General features: G+C 39.9%; 1 protein-coding gene across 2 annotated transcripts in view; it reads left to right on the top strand.

The window, feature by feature from the left end:
* The window catches only part of METTL16 (methyltransferase like 16), a 77,386-nt gene that overhangs the window by 4,454 nt on the left and 58,850 nt on the right, over positions 1 to 14,082 (top strand). For both annotated transcript variants that reach the window (XM_038548527.1, XM_038548528.1), the window contains exon 2: positions 4,017 to 4,144. In XM_038548527.1, coding sequence (XP_038404455.1) covers positions 4,017 to 4,144 — 128 coding nt within the window. The remainder of the gene's footprint in view (positions 1 to 4,016; positions 4,145 to 14,082) is intronic.

The following is a 14,082-nucleotide window of genomic DNA, read 5'->3' as shown; positions in this document are numbered from 1 at the left end:
GGGTTGGGGGGATGGGGTAATTGGGTGATAGGCATTAAGGATGGCACTGGATATAATGAGCACTGGGTGTTATATGCAACTGATGAATCACTAAATTCTACCCCTGAAACTAATAGTACATTGTATGTTAACTATTGAATTTTTTTATAAATATCTTGTTTTAAAGATTTTATTTATTTATTCATGAGAGACATGGAGAGAGAGAGAGAGAGAGGCAGAGACACAGGCAGAGGGAGAAGCAGGCTCCATGTAGGGACCCTGATGTGGGATTCGATCCCGGACTCCAGGATCACGCCCTGGGCCAAAGGCAGGCACCAAACCGCTGAGCCACCCAGGGATCCCCTATATTGAATATTTTTAAAAAGGGGTGTCTGTGTGTGTGTGTGTGTGTGTGTGTGTAATGGAATATTACTCAGCTATCAAAAAGTATGAAATCTTGCCATTTGCAACAACATGGTGGACCTAGAGGGTATAATGCAAAGTGAAATAAGTAAGCAAAGAAAGACGTATACCATATGATTTTACTCATGTGGAATTTAAAAAACAAAACAAACAGAAAGGGAGACAAGCAAAAAAAAAAAAAAACCCAGACTCTTAAATGTGGACAACAAACTGGCGGTTGCTAGAGGGGCAGTGGGTGGGTGGGGATGGGTGAAATAAAGGGGATTAAGAATACACTTACCTTGATGAGCACTGAGGAATATATAGAATTGTTGAACTGTTATATCATACACCTGAAATTAATATAACACTGTATATTAATTATACTTGAATTAAAAAATTTAAAACCTTTTTCTTTTTTAAAAAGATTTATTTATTTATTTATTCAGAGAGAGAGAGAGAGAGGCAGAGACACAGGCAGAGGGAGAAGCAGGCTCCATGCAGGAAGACTCGATCCCGGGTCTCCAGGATCACACCCTGGGTTGCAGACGGCGCTAAACCGCTGCGCCACTGGGGCTGCCCAAAACCTTTTTCATTGTAGAAAGCTGTCAGAAAAACTTTCTGACATAGAGTGTTAGCAGATCTATTACTATGTCAATAAAGCCTACAAAGGAAGGGTGCTCATTGCTAGGAGACTTTATAATAGGGGATGTGACTTAATTAAGGGGATTAGGGAAGGAAAAACTTTCCTAAAGAAGAGATGCTTGAACTGTAAGGATGAGTAGGAATTCATGAGATGAAGAGGAGGAAAGAAATCATAGACAAAGGGAATAAACTAAAGACTGGTTTGTCAGTGTGGAGAGACAGAAGAGCAACAGGAGGTGTGACTCAAAGTGATGGTGAAAAAATAGGTAAGGACACATCATGCCTGGGCCTTTGTATGATCAAGTGATGATTTTTTTTTTTAAGATTTTATTTATTTATTCATGAGAGACAGAGAGAGAAGCAGAGACATAGAGGGAGAAGCAGGCCCCTTGCAGGAAGCCCGATGTGAGACTCGATCCCGGATCCCAGGATCATGCCCTGAGCAAAAGGCAGATGCTTACCCACGAGCCACCCAGGCATCCCTGATTTTTGTTTTTAATCTTAACTATGGTTTTGAGCAAGTGGGCATAGACATAATGAGATTTGTATTTAGGAGATAATCATTGCAAGGTGGGAAAAGGAAATTGAGAGAGTAAGAGTGAATTCAGGGTGACCAATAAAAAGGCTATTGTAGCAATCCAGGCTATTCTAGCAATCCAGATATTGGTGGAGATAGGGAAAAATAAGTGGATTTGAGAGGTATTTAGCAGGTAAAATCCACATGATTGTTGATTTGTTGGGATATGAAAGGTATAGAACTATCAGGTGGTGCCTAGGATTCTGGCTTACATAACACTGTTTAGATGAATGTGCCTTATTTAAAAAAAAACAGCAGAAAATAGAGAATGATATAAGAAAGAAAATACAAACCACCACTCAGCGATATGCATTAAGATGTTTTTTTTAAATTACAAACTGCATAACTTACTAAACCACTACAATCAATGGCTTTTCTTCCAGTTTTATGTCTTGCCATAAACGTGTTTACTTTTTTTCCTTTTTGTAATCTGGAAGACCAGATTGTTTTCATTTGGTTTTAGCTACCTAGGGATGACAAGACTGAAATTTATAAAATAAAAGATATAGATAGATAGATTTTGTTTATTTATTCATGAGAGAGACAGAGAGAGAGGCAGAGACACAGGCAGAGGGAGAAGCAGGCTCCATGCAGGAAGCGTGATGTGGGACTCGATCCCGGGACCCTGGGATCACACCCTGGGCTGAAGGCAGGCGCTCAACCACTGAGTCACCCAGACATCCCTAGAAGGTATATTTTGAAACATTAGTGACTTTATGGTGTGCTACCAAATACTCAGTCTGTATAAGACCCCTGTAGAAACTAACCTCTATTAGTTCTTGGCTGTAGATTTTACTGCCTTTTGACCCTTTGATGCTTTCAAAAAGAATAGTTTCTGGGGCACGTGGGTGACTCAGTGGTTGCGTGCTGCCTTTGGCTCAGGTTGTGATCCCAGGGTCCTGGGATCGAGTGCCACATCAGGCTCCCTGCAGGGATCCTGCTTCTCCCACTGCCTCTCTCTGTGTGTCTCATGAATAAATAATAATAATAAAAAAAGAACAGTATCCCATTTTCATGGTTTTTTAAAAAAAGTCATGTATGTTTTTCAAACTGTGATAAAATATACATAACATAAAATTTACCATTTTAAGCATTTTTAAGTGTGCTGTTCAGTGGCATTAAGTACATTCACGCTGTTGTGTAACATCCCTACTGTCCATTTCCAGAAGTTTTTCACTATCCTAAACAGAAACCCATTAAATAATAACTCAACAGGGATCCCTGGGTGGCGCAGCGGTTTGGCGCCTGCCTTTGGCCCAGAGCGCGATCCTGCAGACCCGGGATCGAATCCCACATCGGGCTCCCGGTGCATGGAGCCTGCTTCTCCCTCTGCCTGTGTCTCTGCCTCTCTCTCTCTCACTGTGTGCCTATCATAAAAAAAAATAAATAAATAACTCAACATTCCTATCTCCTCTGAAAACCCTGGTAATCTCTATTCTGCTCTCTGTATGAATTCACCTATTCTTGGTACCTCATAGGAGTGGGGTAATACGATATTTGTCCTTTTGAATGTGGTTTATTTCCCTTAGCATAATATTTTTAAGATTTATCCATAATTGCAGGGTATATCAGAATTTTATTCTTTCTTATGGTTGAAGGACATTGCTTTTTTTTTTTTTTTTTTTTCTGAAGGACATTCCATTGTGTGTACCACATTTTGCTTATCCATTTATGGGCACTTGCAGTTGTTTTCTAGTTTTTGGTTGTTGTGAATAATGCTGTAAACATTGATGTGCAAATACCTGTTTGAATCCCTGCTTTCAGTTCTCTTGGGCATATACCTAGGAATGGAATTGCTAGATCATATGGTAATTCTATGTTTAACTTTTTTTTTTTAATTTTTATTTATTTATGATAGTCACACAGAGAGAGAGAGAGGCAGAGAGAGAGAGAGAGAGGCAGAGAGAGAGAGAGAGAGGCAGAGAGGCAGAGACATAGGCAGAGGGAGAAGCAGGCTCCATGCACCGGGAGCCCGATGTAGGATTCGATCCCCGGTCTCCAGGATTGCGCCCTGGGCCAAAGGCAGGCGCTAAACCGCTGCGCCACCCAGGGTTCCCCTATGTTTAACTTTTAAAGAACTGCCAAACTTTCCGTAGCCATTGTATACATTCCTACCTGCAATGCATGATGGCTCCGATTTCCTAATATCCTCACCAATACTTATCTTTTGATTATAGCCATCCTACTGGATATGAAGTGATACCGTGGTTTTGATTTCCATTTCCCTAATGACTTAGGGTGATGTTAAACATCTTGTGCTTATTTGTTGTGTACATTTAAAAAATATAACTTCTGCTTTCTCAGTTGAGTGGCAAAAAATGTTGGCTCTAACTATTGACTTGGCAACCACAGCTTTTTCCCATTAATGTATTTTTTGACTAAATATGCTTTTTTCCTTTTTTTCTTTTTAAAGATGGCTCTGAGTAAATCAATGCATGCAAGAAATAGATACAAGGACAAACCTCCTGACTTTGCATATCTGGCATCCAAATATCCAGATTTTAAGCAGCATGTTCAGATAAATCTGAGTGGAAGAGTGAGGTAGGTAATAGATAAAGAATTCTTAATACTGTATTATTCTCATAGGAGAATCTGAATGGACACAGGGTAGTGGAAAGCATACTGGACTGATAGTATACCTGAATGCTAATCGTAGACGTTTCCTGAAATTTCTCATCAGATCTTGGACAAATCACTTAAACCATCTGGGTTTCATCTTTTTTCTTTTTTTTTTTTTTTTTTCAGATGGGGGAAGGGGAGAGAGAATCTTAAGCAGGTTCCTTGCCTAGTGCGGAGCCCTACACAGGGCTTCATCTCACAACTCTGAGATTATGACCTGAGCCAAAATCAAGACTCGGATGCTTAACTGACAGAGCCACCCAGGCACTCCTGTTTCATCTTTTTAAGCTATAAATTAAGAGGATTGAACCAAATGCTTTTAAGTTTCTTTCTGGCTTTAAGAAAACTTGATGTCCAAATTTTTGCTTAACCAATAAAAATCCCAGAGTAAGTGCAGAAACATTGGGATTGGGCTCTAAAACATGGTGCTGATGAGGATCTAGAGTCCTTTTTATCTATCATCTATCTATCTATCTTTAAGTTTAAATTAGAGTCCTTATTTTAAGCATGTTTTTACTTTGATGTAGGTAGGAAAATAATAACCAGACATCAAAACTGAGTTCAAAGATACTATTACTTAGGATGTCAATAAATTTAAACTTAAGTTTAATTAAGGGGCGACTGTGTGGCTCAGTTGGATAAGTGATTCTTGATTTTGGCTCAAGTCACGATCTTGGTGTTGTAATATTGAGCCCCGTATAGGGCTCCATGCTCAGCAAGGAGTCAGCTTGTCCCTCTTCATGTGCTCTTCTCCCTGCTCATGCGCTTGCTCTCACTCTCTCATAAACTTTTTTTTAAAAAAAAGTTAAATTTAGTTAAAAAGTTGATTTTTAAAAATTAAAATAATGTGAGTGCTTTGGGAAATGGCAAATATGACAGTGATATGAGAATAACTGATTTATGTGTTACACCTTTAAGAAGGACATCTTTAACTACATTCTTAAACTCTGTGGGGAGTTATAGGCTGGACATTCCAAGCCTTCCTGAGGAAAGATGTGGTGATTCAACTATGAGGAGGAGGAGGAGCAGGATTGTGGAGAAAAGGGCAGGTAAGGAATAATAGTATCATAGGGCTTGAAGCATTTTATTTTTTTAAATATTTTATTTACTTATTCATGAGAGACACAAAGAGAGAGAGAGAGAGAGAGAGAGAGAGGCAGAGACACAGGCAGAGGGAGAAGCAGGCTCCATGCAGGGAGCCCGATGTGGGGACTCGATCCTGGGTCTTCAGGATCATGCCCTGGGCCAAAGGCAGGCGCTAAACTGCTGAGCCACCTAGGCATCCCAAGGGCTTGAAGCATTTTGATGACCTCTTCCTACTAGCAGTCTCCTTATAGCTTTAGAAATAGAGGTCCTAAGGCAGGATTTAACTTCAGGGGCAAGATGGCCTAGAAATCATATAAAAGTTTTAAAATAAGTATATTTATACTCATTTTTCTGGGAGATAATCCTTAGTTTTCATCAGATTCTGAGTCTGTCTCCCTTCCTCTCCCAGTACACAAAGGTTAAGATGTAATGCCCTAGAACTATGGTTTCCAAGCTTTTTTGTCTAGTCAGTTAAAAGTTGAGGAAAGTTCCATATGTGAATGCTTGTACAACTGACTGTGTTACTGTATTAAAGACATTAGAAAACATAATTGAAAGTAGAAATTAAACATATATTTAAATAAGAGATCTAATATTTTCTTTGCATACTCTAAGGAATTATTTTCAGCACCTTACTTTGTAGAAAACCTTAGAAGGATTGAGTTAGTATTTCTCTTTGTTTAGGTCATCCCTACCATTGTTCTTAAATCTTTGTTCTATAGTTACATGTGTACAGTTTTTTTTTAAAGATTTTATTTATTTATTCATGAGAGATACAGAGAGGGAGAGACATAGGCAGAGGGAGAAACAGGCTCCATGCAGGGAGCCCGATGTGGGACTCGATCCCGGGTCTCTAGGATCACTCCCTGGGCTGAAGGCAGCGCTAAGACGCTGAGCCACCTGGACTGCCCCATTCCTCCTCCTACTTGCTCGCTCGCTCTCTGTCTCAAATAAATGAAATCTTATAAATAAATAAAATACCCATCCATGGCAAAAATGGGAGTTGAATGACATACAGAAAATGGTGGTAAAACTGCAGCCTGCAAAGTTCTAAATAGCATACTTAAATAATGTGTGTTTGAGGATATTTATCCTCCAGCTGTTTATAACAAGAAAAATTGGAAATAATCTAAATATCTAGTATGTAGGTACTTACAGTGCAGTTCCATGGAATATCTTCGGACCTCTAGAATGAGTGTACTTGTAGATTATAAAACATAATTTTGTTTCAAGCTAAAACCGAAGTGTCTGCTGATTGCTCTGCATAGAAAGGAACCAGAAGGTTATGAGTTGTGACGGTCAAACACATTGATGTTGCTTTTGTAATAAGTAAAAGTAAGATTTTTTTTTTTTATGATTTTATTTATTGGGTGCCTGGGTGGCTTATTTGGCTAAGCATCTGCCTTCGGCTCAGGTCATGATCCCAGGATCCTGGGTTCCAGTCCTACATCGGGCTCCCTGCTCAGTGGGGAGTCTGTTTGCTCTGCCTTTCCCCCGCTCATGATCTCTTTCTCTCTCTCAAATAAATAAATAAAATCTCTTTAAAACAGAAAAAAAGGGACACCTGGGTGGCTCAGCCATTAAGTGTCTGCCTTCAGCTCAGGGCATGATCTCAGGTCTGGGGATCGAGTTCTGCATCAGGCTCCCTGTGAGGAGCCTGCTTCTCCCTCTGGGTTTCTGTCTCCCTCTCTGTGTCTCTCATAAATAAGTAAAATCTTTTAAAAAATGAAAGAAAGAAAGAAATATTGTTTGAGAGCACAAGCACATGTGCATGACTGAAGGGGAGGGACATGCTGAGCAGGGAGCCTGGCATGGGGCTCCATCCCAGGGTGGGATCCTGACCTGAGCCAAAGACAGACATCTAACCAACCGAGCCACCCAGGTGCCTCAAAGATTTTATTTATGAGAGAGAACGCGGGAGAGCAAGAGCAGGAGGAGGTGCAGAGGGACAAGCAGACTCCCCATTGAGCATGGAGCCTGATGCTGGGGTCCGTCCAAGACCCTGGGATCATGACCTGAGCGGAAGTCAGATGCTTAACCAACTGAGCCACCCAGGCGCTCCTAGGCAAAAGTAATTTTAAATTTTTTGCAGGAGGGATCCCTGGGTGGCGCAGCGGTTTAGAGCCTGCCTTTGGCCCAGGGCGCAATCCTGGAGACCCGGGATCAAATCCCACGTCGGGCTACCGGTGCATGGAGCCTGCTTCTCCCTCTGCCTGTGTCTCTGCCTCTCTCTCTCTCTCTCTCACTGTGTGCCTATCATAAATAAATAAAATAAAATAAAATAAATTTAAAAAAAATAAATTTTTGCAGGATAAAACAAACTTGTTTATGAAGAGATAGGAAGAGGATGAGGCAAGCTTGAGGAGAGCCTTCTCTTCTTTTTTCTTTTTTTTAAAATAATTTTTTTAAATATTTTATTTATTTGAGAGAGAGTGAGTGAGAGCGAGCACAAGTGGGGAAAGAGGGAGAGGCAGATTCTCTGCTAAGCAGGGAGCCCGATGTGGGGCTTGATCCAGGTCCCTGGGATCATGACCTTAGCTGAAGGCAGACACTTAACTGACTGAGCCCCCCAGGCCATAGAGCCTCCTCTTATTTCTTTAAGGATGGAAGCAATAGGGCAGCAGCCATGGTGGCGCACCAGTTTGGCGCCACCTGCAGCCTGAGGTGTGATCCTGGAGACCCGGGATCAAGTCCCACATCGGCTCCCTGCATGGAGCCTGCTTCTCCCTCTCCCTGTGTCTCTGCCTCTGTATGTGTCTATGAATAAACAAATAAAATCTTTAAAAAAAAGAAAAAGGATGGAAGCAATATAAGATTATTATTATTATTTTTTTGCAATATAAGATTATTAATAGTTAGCAGGGAAGCATATTTAGAAGGAATCTAGCTGCTCCTAGGTATTATGTCCCTTCCAGTTTATTTAGTTAAGAGTTGTTGATGATTGCATTGATAGAATGTTTATTTTTATAATGGCTTTTTTTAAAAAGACTTTATTTATTTATGAGAGACACAGAGAGAGAGAGGCACAGACAGAGGGAGAAGCAGGCTCCATGCAGGGAGCCTGATATGGGCTGAAGGCAGTGCTAAACCACTGAGCCAACTGGGCTGCCCTATAATGGCTTTTTATTTAATTCCATGAGATGTATGAAAAAGAATGCCAAAATATAAACCAGCTAATGATGGAAACGGAATATCAGATAAAATGGTAGACCTGAGATGGATCAAAGTGTCATTTATTTGCTCAATTCTTAAGCAAGGAATGGTGTGGACAGAGGAGACTCATTTCTGAGTCAGTCATCCTAGGACCAGTCAGTCTTGAGGGTGCCACATAGTAGGCTCTAGAGGTTTTAGATTATTTTCTTAACTTTACTGAGACTGAATTTTCTCATCTGAAAAAGAGGGATAAAAGGACATACTTTGGATATTTGTCATAAAGGTTAGGGATAATGCATGTAAAGTGACATAGACACTTAGCAAATAAATAGGTACTCTGACTATTGTGTCTGGTGTATTAGATAAAGTGACTAGGATTGCCTGTGTGATCTCCCTCCCTGTTTTTTTTCTCTGCAGCCATCACTGCTTTGTTGTAATCATACCATGGCAACTAGGTTTTAATTTGTACTTTTTTCACAGTAACCAGCCCCATGGAGATACTTGCAATTTATTTGAGCCCTGTCAGTTGAGTTTGGATAGAGTATGACACTTAATGGATTTATTTTTAAACCAAAGACCCAGCATTGAAGAGTTTTGTCATACATTAAGATTGTACATTTTTAACTCATCAGTGAAGATCTAATTAATAAAAACCAGTGTCAGAAAATTAGGTTGGGCCACTTTAGCCTTTATTTTTGTTACATGAGGTTCAGTCTCTGTGTTAGAATGGTTGTTATTTTAACCCTAGGTTACAGAATGTATCCTTCCAAACTCCATCTATAATATGATGATAAGTATTCATCAGGAGCAGAGCAGGAGTCATTCTGGGGAAATTGGACATGATCCTGTTGACAATAGGCTATTTTGTGAAGCTTGTTGTGTTAAACAACAAAGATTTGATGGAATAAATTGCTAATTTCCACGTGAGAGCTAATTTTAGTTCCCGTGATCTCAGAAATGAGAATGAAAAAAGATCTTGCCTGTGTTCAGGATTTTTTAATGTCCCAGAGTGCTACTGTGACCTAGATATTTAACTAGTAGAGCTGGATGACTAGACTTTGTCCTACAAAAGGATTTCCAACCCTCAGATTAGTGTCTGTGTTTTCTTCGAAGTAAGATAATGAATACCTGCTTTGTTAACAAAGTCTAAGAATCAGCTCTTCATAGATTATTTTCAGTTTTTTTAATTAGATTAGCCTCTGCTTGATGTCTCCTACATTTTGGTGATTAGAATGTAGTTCCTTATTGGGGTGCCTGGGTGGTTCAGTAGGGTAAGCATCTGACTCTTGATCTCAGCTCAGGGCATGATTTCAGGGTCATGAATTCAAGCCCCTTATTGGGCTCCACACTGGACATGGAACCTACTTAGTTTAAAAAAAAGGATATAGTTTCTTATTAATAAATTGTATGCTGTAGTCCGTCAATGTTAATGTATACGTATTTTTTAATAACAAGAATTGTTTATATAAACAACTCTGTTTGAAGGTCCTAAGAAAACATTAATTAAAGTGCTGTTTCTCTTGCTCCAGATGTTTCACAAAGCTATGTAATTAATGCTTAAGCTGCAGTACTGTCTTTTGGTGATTGTCGTCACTGTAGGAGAATCATCCTTCTTTCATGGAAAAGTATCCTGAAACCATGGGCCTGTTATCCTTTTTTGGAAAGGGGGTTCCTGTTTTTTGAAATTATACAGACATCATTAAACCCTTAATGGGAAAATTATAGAAATATATCCTTCCTAACTACATTTATGATAGTAATGTTGCATACGTAAAAGAAAAAAAGGCACCGTTCTTCCACCTTCAGAAGATCAAATTGCTTTGTATTCCTAAGTCTTTTTCCTTATGCATATATAGTATATTTTGTGATTGTAATTTTGATATGGATAAATAATAGGACTTTTTTAATCCCCTTGACATTTTAAGCATTTTCCATATAGTTATAAACCTCTGTTATGAAGGTTGATATTATATAGCAGGTATTCAGATAAAAATATGAGGAGAATGGAGGTGTCTGCCCTGCTCACCCACTCGCCCATTTGCATATCCAGAAGTGGCTCTTACCCTTCAATACTTTTTTAATGCATTTACACACATGGGATTGTTTTTGTCTGGTTTTGGATTTTTGGTGGTTTGTGTGTGTGTGTGTGTGTGTAAGAATGTGATCAAAATGTACACATATGCTTTTATTCAAAGACTTTTTTACTTTTTAAGATTTTACATATTTGGGGCACCTGGGTGGCTCAACGGTTGAGCATCTGCCTTCGGATTAGGTTGTGATCTCAGAGTTCTGGATCGAGTTCTGCATCGGGCTCCCTGTGGGGAGCCTGCTTCTCTTTGCCTGTGTATCTTCCTCTCTCTTGTCTCATGAATAGATAAATAAAAGTCTTAAAAAAAAAAAAAAGATTTTACTTATTTATTTGACAGAGAGAGAAAGAGAGAGAGAGAACCAGAGAGCACAAGTGGGGAGAACAACAGGGGGGGCAATGGAGAGGGAGAAACAGTCCCGATGCAGGACTCAATCCTAGGACCCTGAGATCATGACTTGAGCCCAAGAGACACTTAACTGATTGAGCCACCCAGGTGCCCCCAGGATCTTTGTTTCTGTATGATACTGTGATCTAATTGCTTATTTGACCCTTGGGATATTTAAGTTAAAAAAAAAATTAAGGGGGAATGCCAGGGTGGTTCAGTCATTTAAGTGTCTGACTCTTGATTTTTGCTCAGGTTGTAAGATTGAGCCCTGTGTCAGGGTCTGCACTAGACATGAAACCTGCTTAAGATTCTCTCTCTGTGGGCAGCCCCAGTGGCACAGCGGTTTAGCACCGCCTGCAGCCCGGGGTGTGATCCTGGAGACCCGGGATCGAGTCCCATATCGGGTTCCCTGCATGGAGCCTGCTTCTCCCTCTGCCTGTGTCTCTGCCTCTCTCTCTGTGTGTGTCTCTATGAATAAATAAATAAAATCTTAAAAAAAAAAAAAAAGAAAAGATTCTCTCTCTCTCCCCCCTCTGGCCACCTCTCTCCTCTTTCTGTCCCTCTCTAAACAAAAATCAGTTGTGGAGAAGTATGAGTTGGTGGAAAACACAACGAAAGACCATGGGTCTGCTTTGGGTTTTGTTCAATTATTATTCATAATTTGCACTATTACTATTATTACTATGTTCTAATCAGATCTGGCATGTGGATCCCATACTCTCCCCTCATCTTAGGAACCTTAGTTAAGTTTCCCTTCTAATTATTTAATCTCTATCAACTGGCTTTTTCTCTTTGACTTTTAGAAATTTGAGATATAATTCACATATTATAAAATCATTTTATTTTAAAGATTTACCTATTTATTTGAGAGAGAGAAAGTGCGCACACATAGTGGGGAGGGGTAGAGGAAGAGAGAAACCTCTCTGTACTTGGCACAGAGCCTGACATGGGGCTTGGTTTCACAACCACGACACAAGCTGAAACCAAGAGTCGGATGCTCGACCAACTGTGCCACCCAGGTGCTCCTAAAATCATTATTTTAAAATGTACATTTCAGTTCTTAATATGTCACAGGATTGTGCAAACATCACCACTAATTCCACAACATTTTTTGTCACCTCCAAAAGAAAACTATTCAGCAGTCACTTCCAACTCCTTCCCTTCTCTTTGTAGCCTTTGGCAACCACTAATCTGCTTACTTTCTCTACATATTTGCATGTTTTGGACATTTCGTATAAGTGGAATTATAATATGTGATCTTTGTGACTTTCCATTGACTGTTGTTTTTTGTTTTTTTTTTTTGTTTTTTTAAGATTTTATTATTCATGAGAGACACAGAGGGACTCCAGGGTCTCCAGGATCAGGCCCTGGGCTGAAGGTGGCGCTAAACAGCTGTACCACCTGGGCTGCCCTCCATTGACTTTTAAATTCTTCAGTTAAAAAATTACTAATAAAATCTCTCCATCAACCCTACCATTTCCACTGCCCCATCTCACTTCTTCCCTTGCACCACTCAGCTTCTTGAAGAATGTTTTTGCCATCTTCATTTTTCCCACACCATACTTAATCTTCAGCTCATTGCAGGGTGGTTTCTAATTGAAAAGGTCTCCAGTGGTCTTGTGTCACTAAATGCAGTTTTGGTTTTTATTTTACTTTTGAGAAGCAGGTTACTTTACAATGACACTGTTCTTCATGGATACCCTCTTCCCTTGGCTTCCTTGGCACTACACTTTTCTTCTACCCTTTGTGTCTCCTTGCATTGCTTCCTTGTAGTGATTGTATATACTACCATTAAAGGAGTCTTCAAGGCTTAGTGCAGAGCTCTCTTTTCTTCTAATATTGTATTTTCCCCCTAAACTTTCTCATCACTCCAGGGCCTCATTTGTCCGTTTGCAAATAACTCATACCTTTGTTTCCCTAGATGAATTTTCTGGCCTCTATACCTAGAGATTGCTGCTTCCTTAGTATCTCTGCTTGAATGTCTCCAATTCAGCTCAGATTTGTGATATTTACCCTAGAAAATGATTCTCTTGTCAGAGTACCCAATTTTAGTGAATGTCATTAGTGGTCTATCCTGTTGAATAAGCCAGATCTCTAGGGAACTTCTATGAATACATGCTTTCTCACTTCACATACAAGTCCATTACCACATCTTGTAAATTTTCCTTCCTGAATATCTCTTAATTCTTTTTACTTTCTGCTATCTTTGCCACTGCCACCTTTATCCAGCTTCTTAACTCATGTTAATGCAATGTTCCTTTCCTCCAATTCTTTGTTAATTTTTATTCTTCTCTCAGTTACTAGCACGGTTACCTTTTCTGACTTTTCTAAGGTAGTTCCCACTAATTATGTAGGTTTCACAGCACCTTGTACCTATCTTACAGCATTCATCACAGTGACAATTTTACACGTATTTGAGTGATTCTACCAGACTGTCATTGTCAGGAAGGGAGAGAGCATGTCTGTATTTGCATATGCAATATCTCTAGCATTTTACACAATGTCTAGCACATAGTTGATACGTGATAAATGTTGAATGAATAAAGGAATAAATGCCCATTGTCACAACTCCATATAACTCAGTTGAACAAAGTAGTGCTCAAAGAGAGTGAAACATTTTTTTAAAGATTTTGTTTTTTAAGTAATCTCTATACCTAGTGTGGGGCTCACACTTAGAACCCTGAGATCAAGAGTCACATACCCTACCAGCTAAGCCAGCCAGGCAACTCAGGAGTGAAACATTTTTATACTTCATCTTTAACAGTATAGGGGAGCCAAGTACCCCACCTTCTTAAAATAATTCCACTTTACAGTACAGCCTGTCAGCCTGAGTTGTTTATTGCCCACATAGGTTTTTTTTTATACACTTTTTTTTTAAGATTTTATTTATTCATGATAGTCACAGAGAGAGAGAGAGGCAGAGACACAGGCAGAGGGAGAAGCAGGCTCCATGCAGGGAGCCCAACGTGGGATTCGATCCTGGGTCTCCAGGATCGCGCCCTAGGCCAAAGGCAGGTGCTAAACTGCTGCGCCACCCAGGGATCCCTGTCTTTAACTTTTTAAAAAAGGTTTATTTATTTGAAAGGGAGAGAGGGAGAGAGAGAGCATGGTCAGTGGGGCGGGGGAGAAGTGGTGGGAGAGGGACTC

This window comes from Canis lupus, chromosome 9, assembly GCF_011100685.1.
Source record: "Canis lupus familiaris isolate Mischka breed German Shepherd chromosome 9, alternate assembly UU_Cfam_GSD_1.0, whole genome shotgun sequence".
NCBI classification, from domain to species: domain Eukaryota; kingdom Metazoa; phylum Chordata; class Mammalia; order Carnivora; family Canidae; genus Canis; species Canis lupus.
The sequence above is the reverse complement of the archived record's forward strand: the minus strand, read 5'-3'. Positions and strand labels throughout refer to the sequence as shown.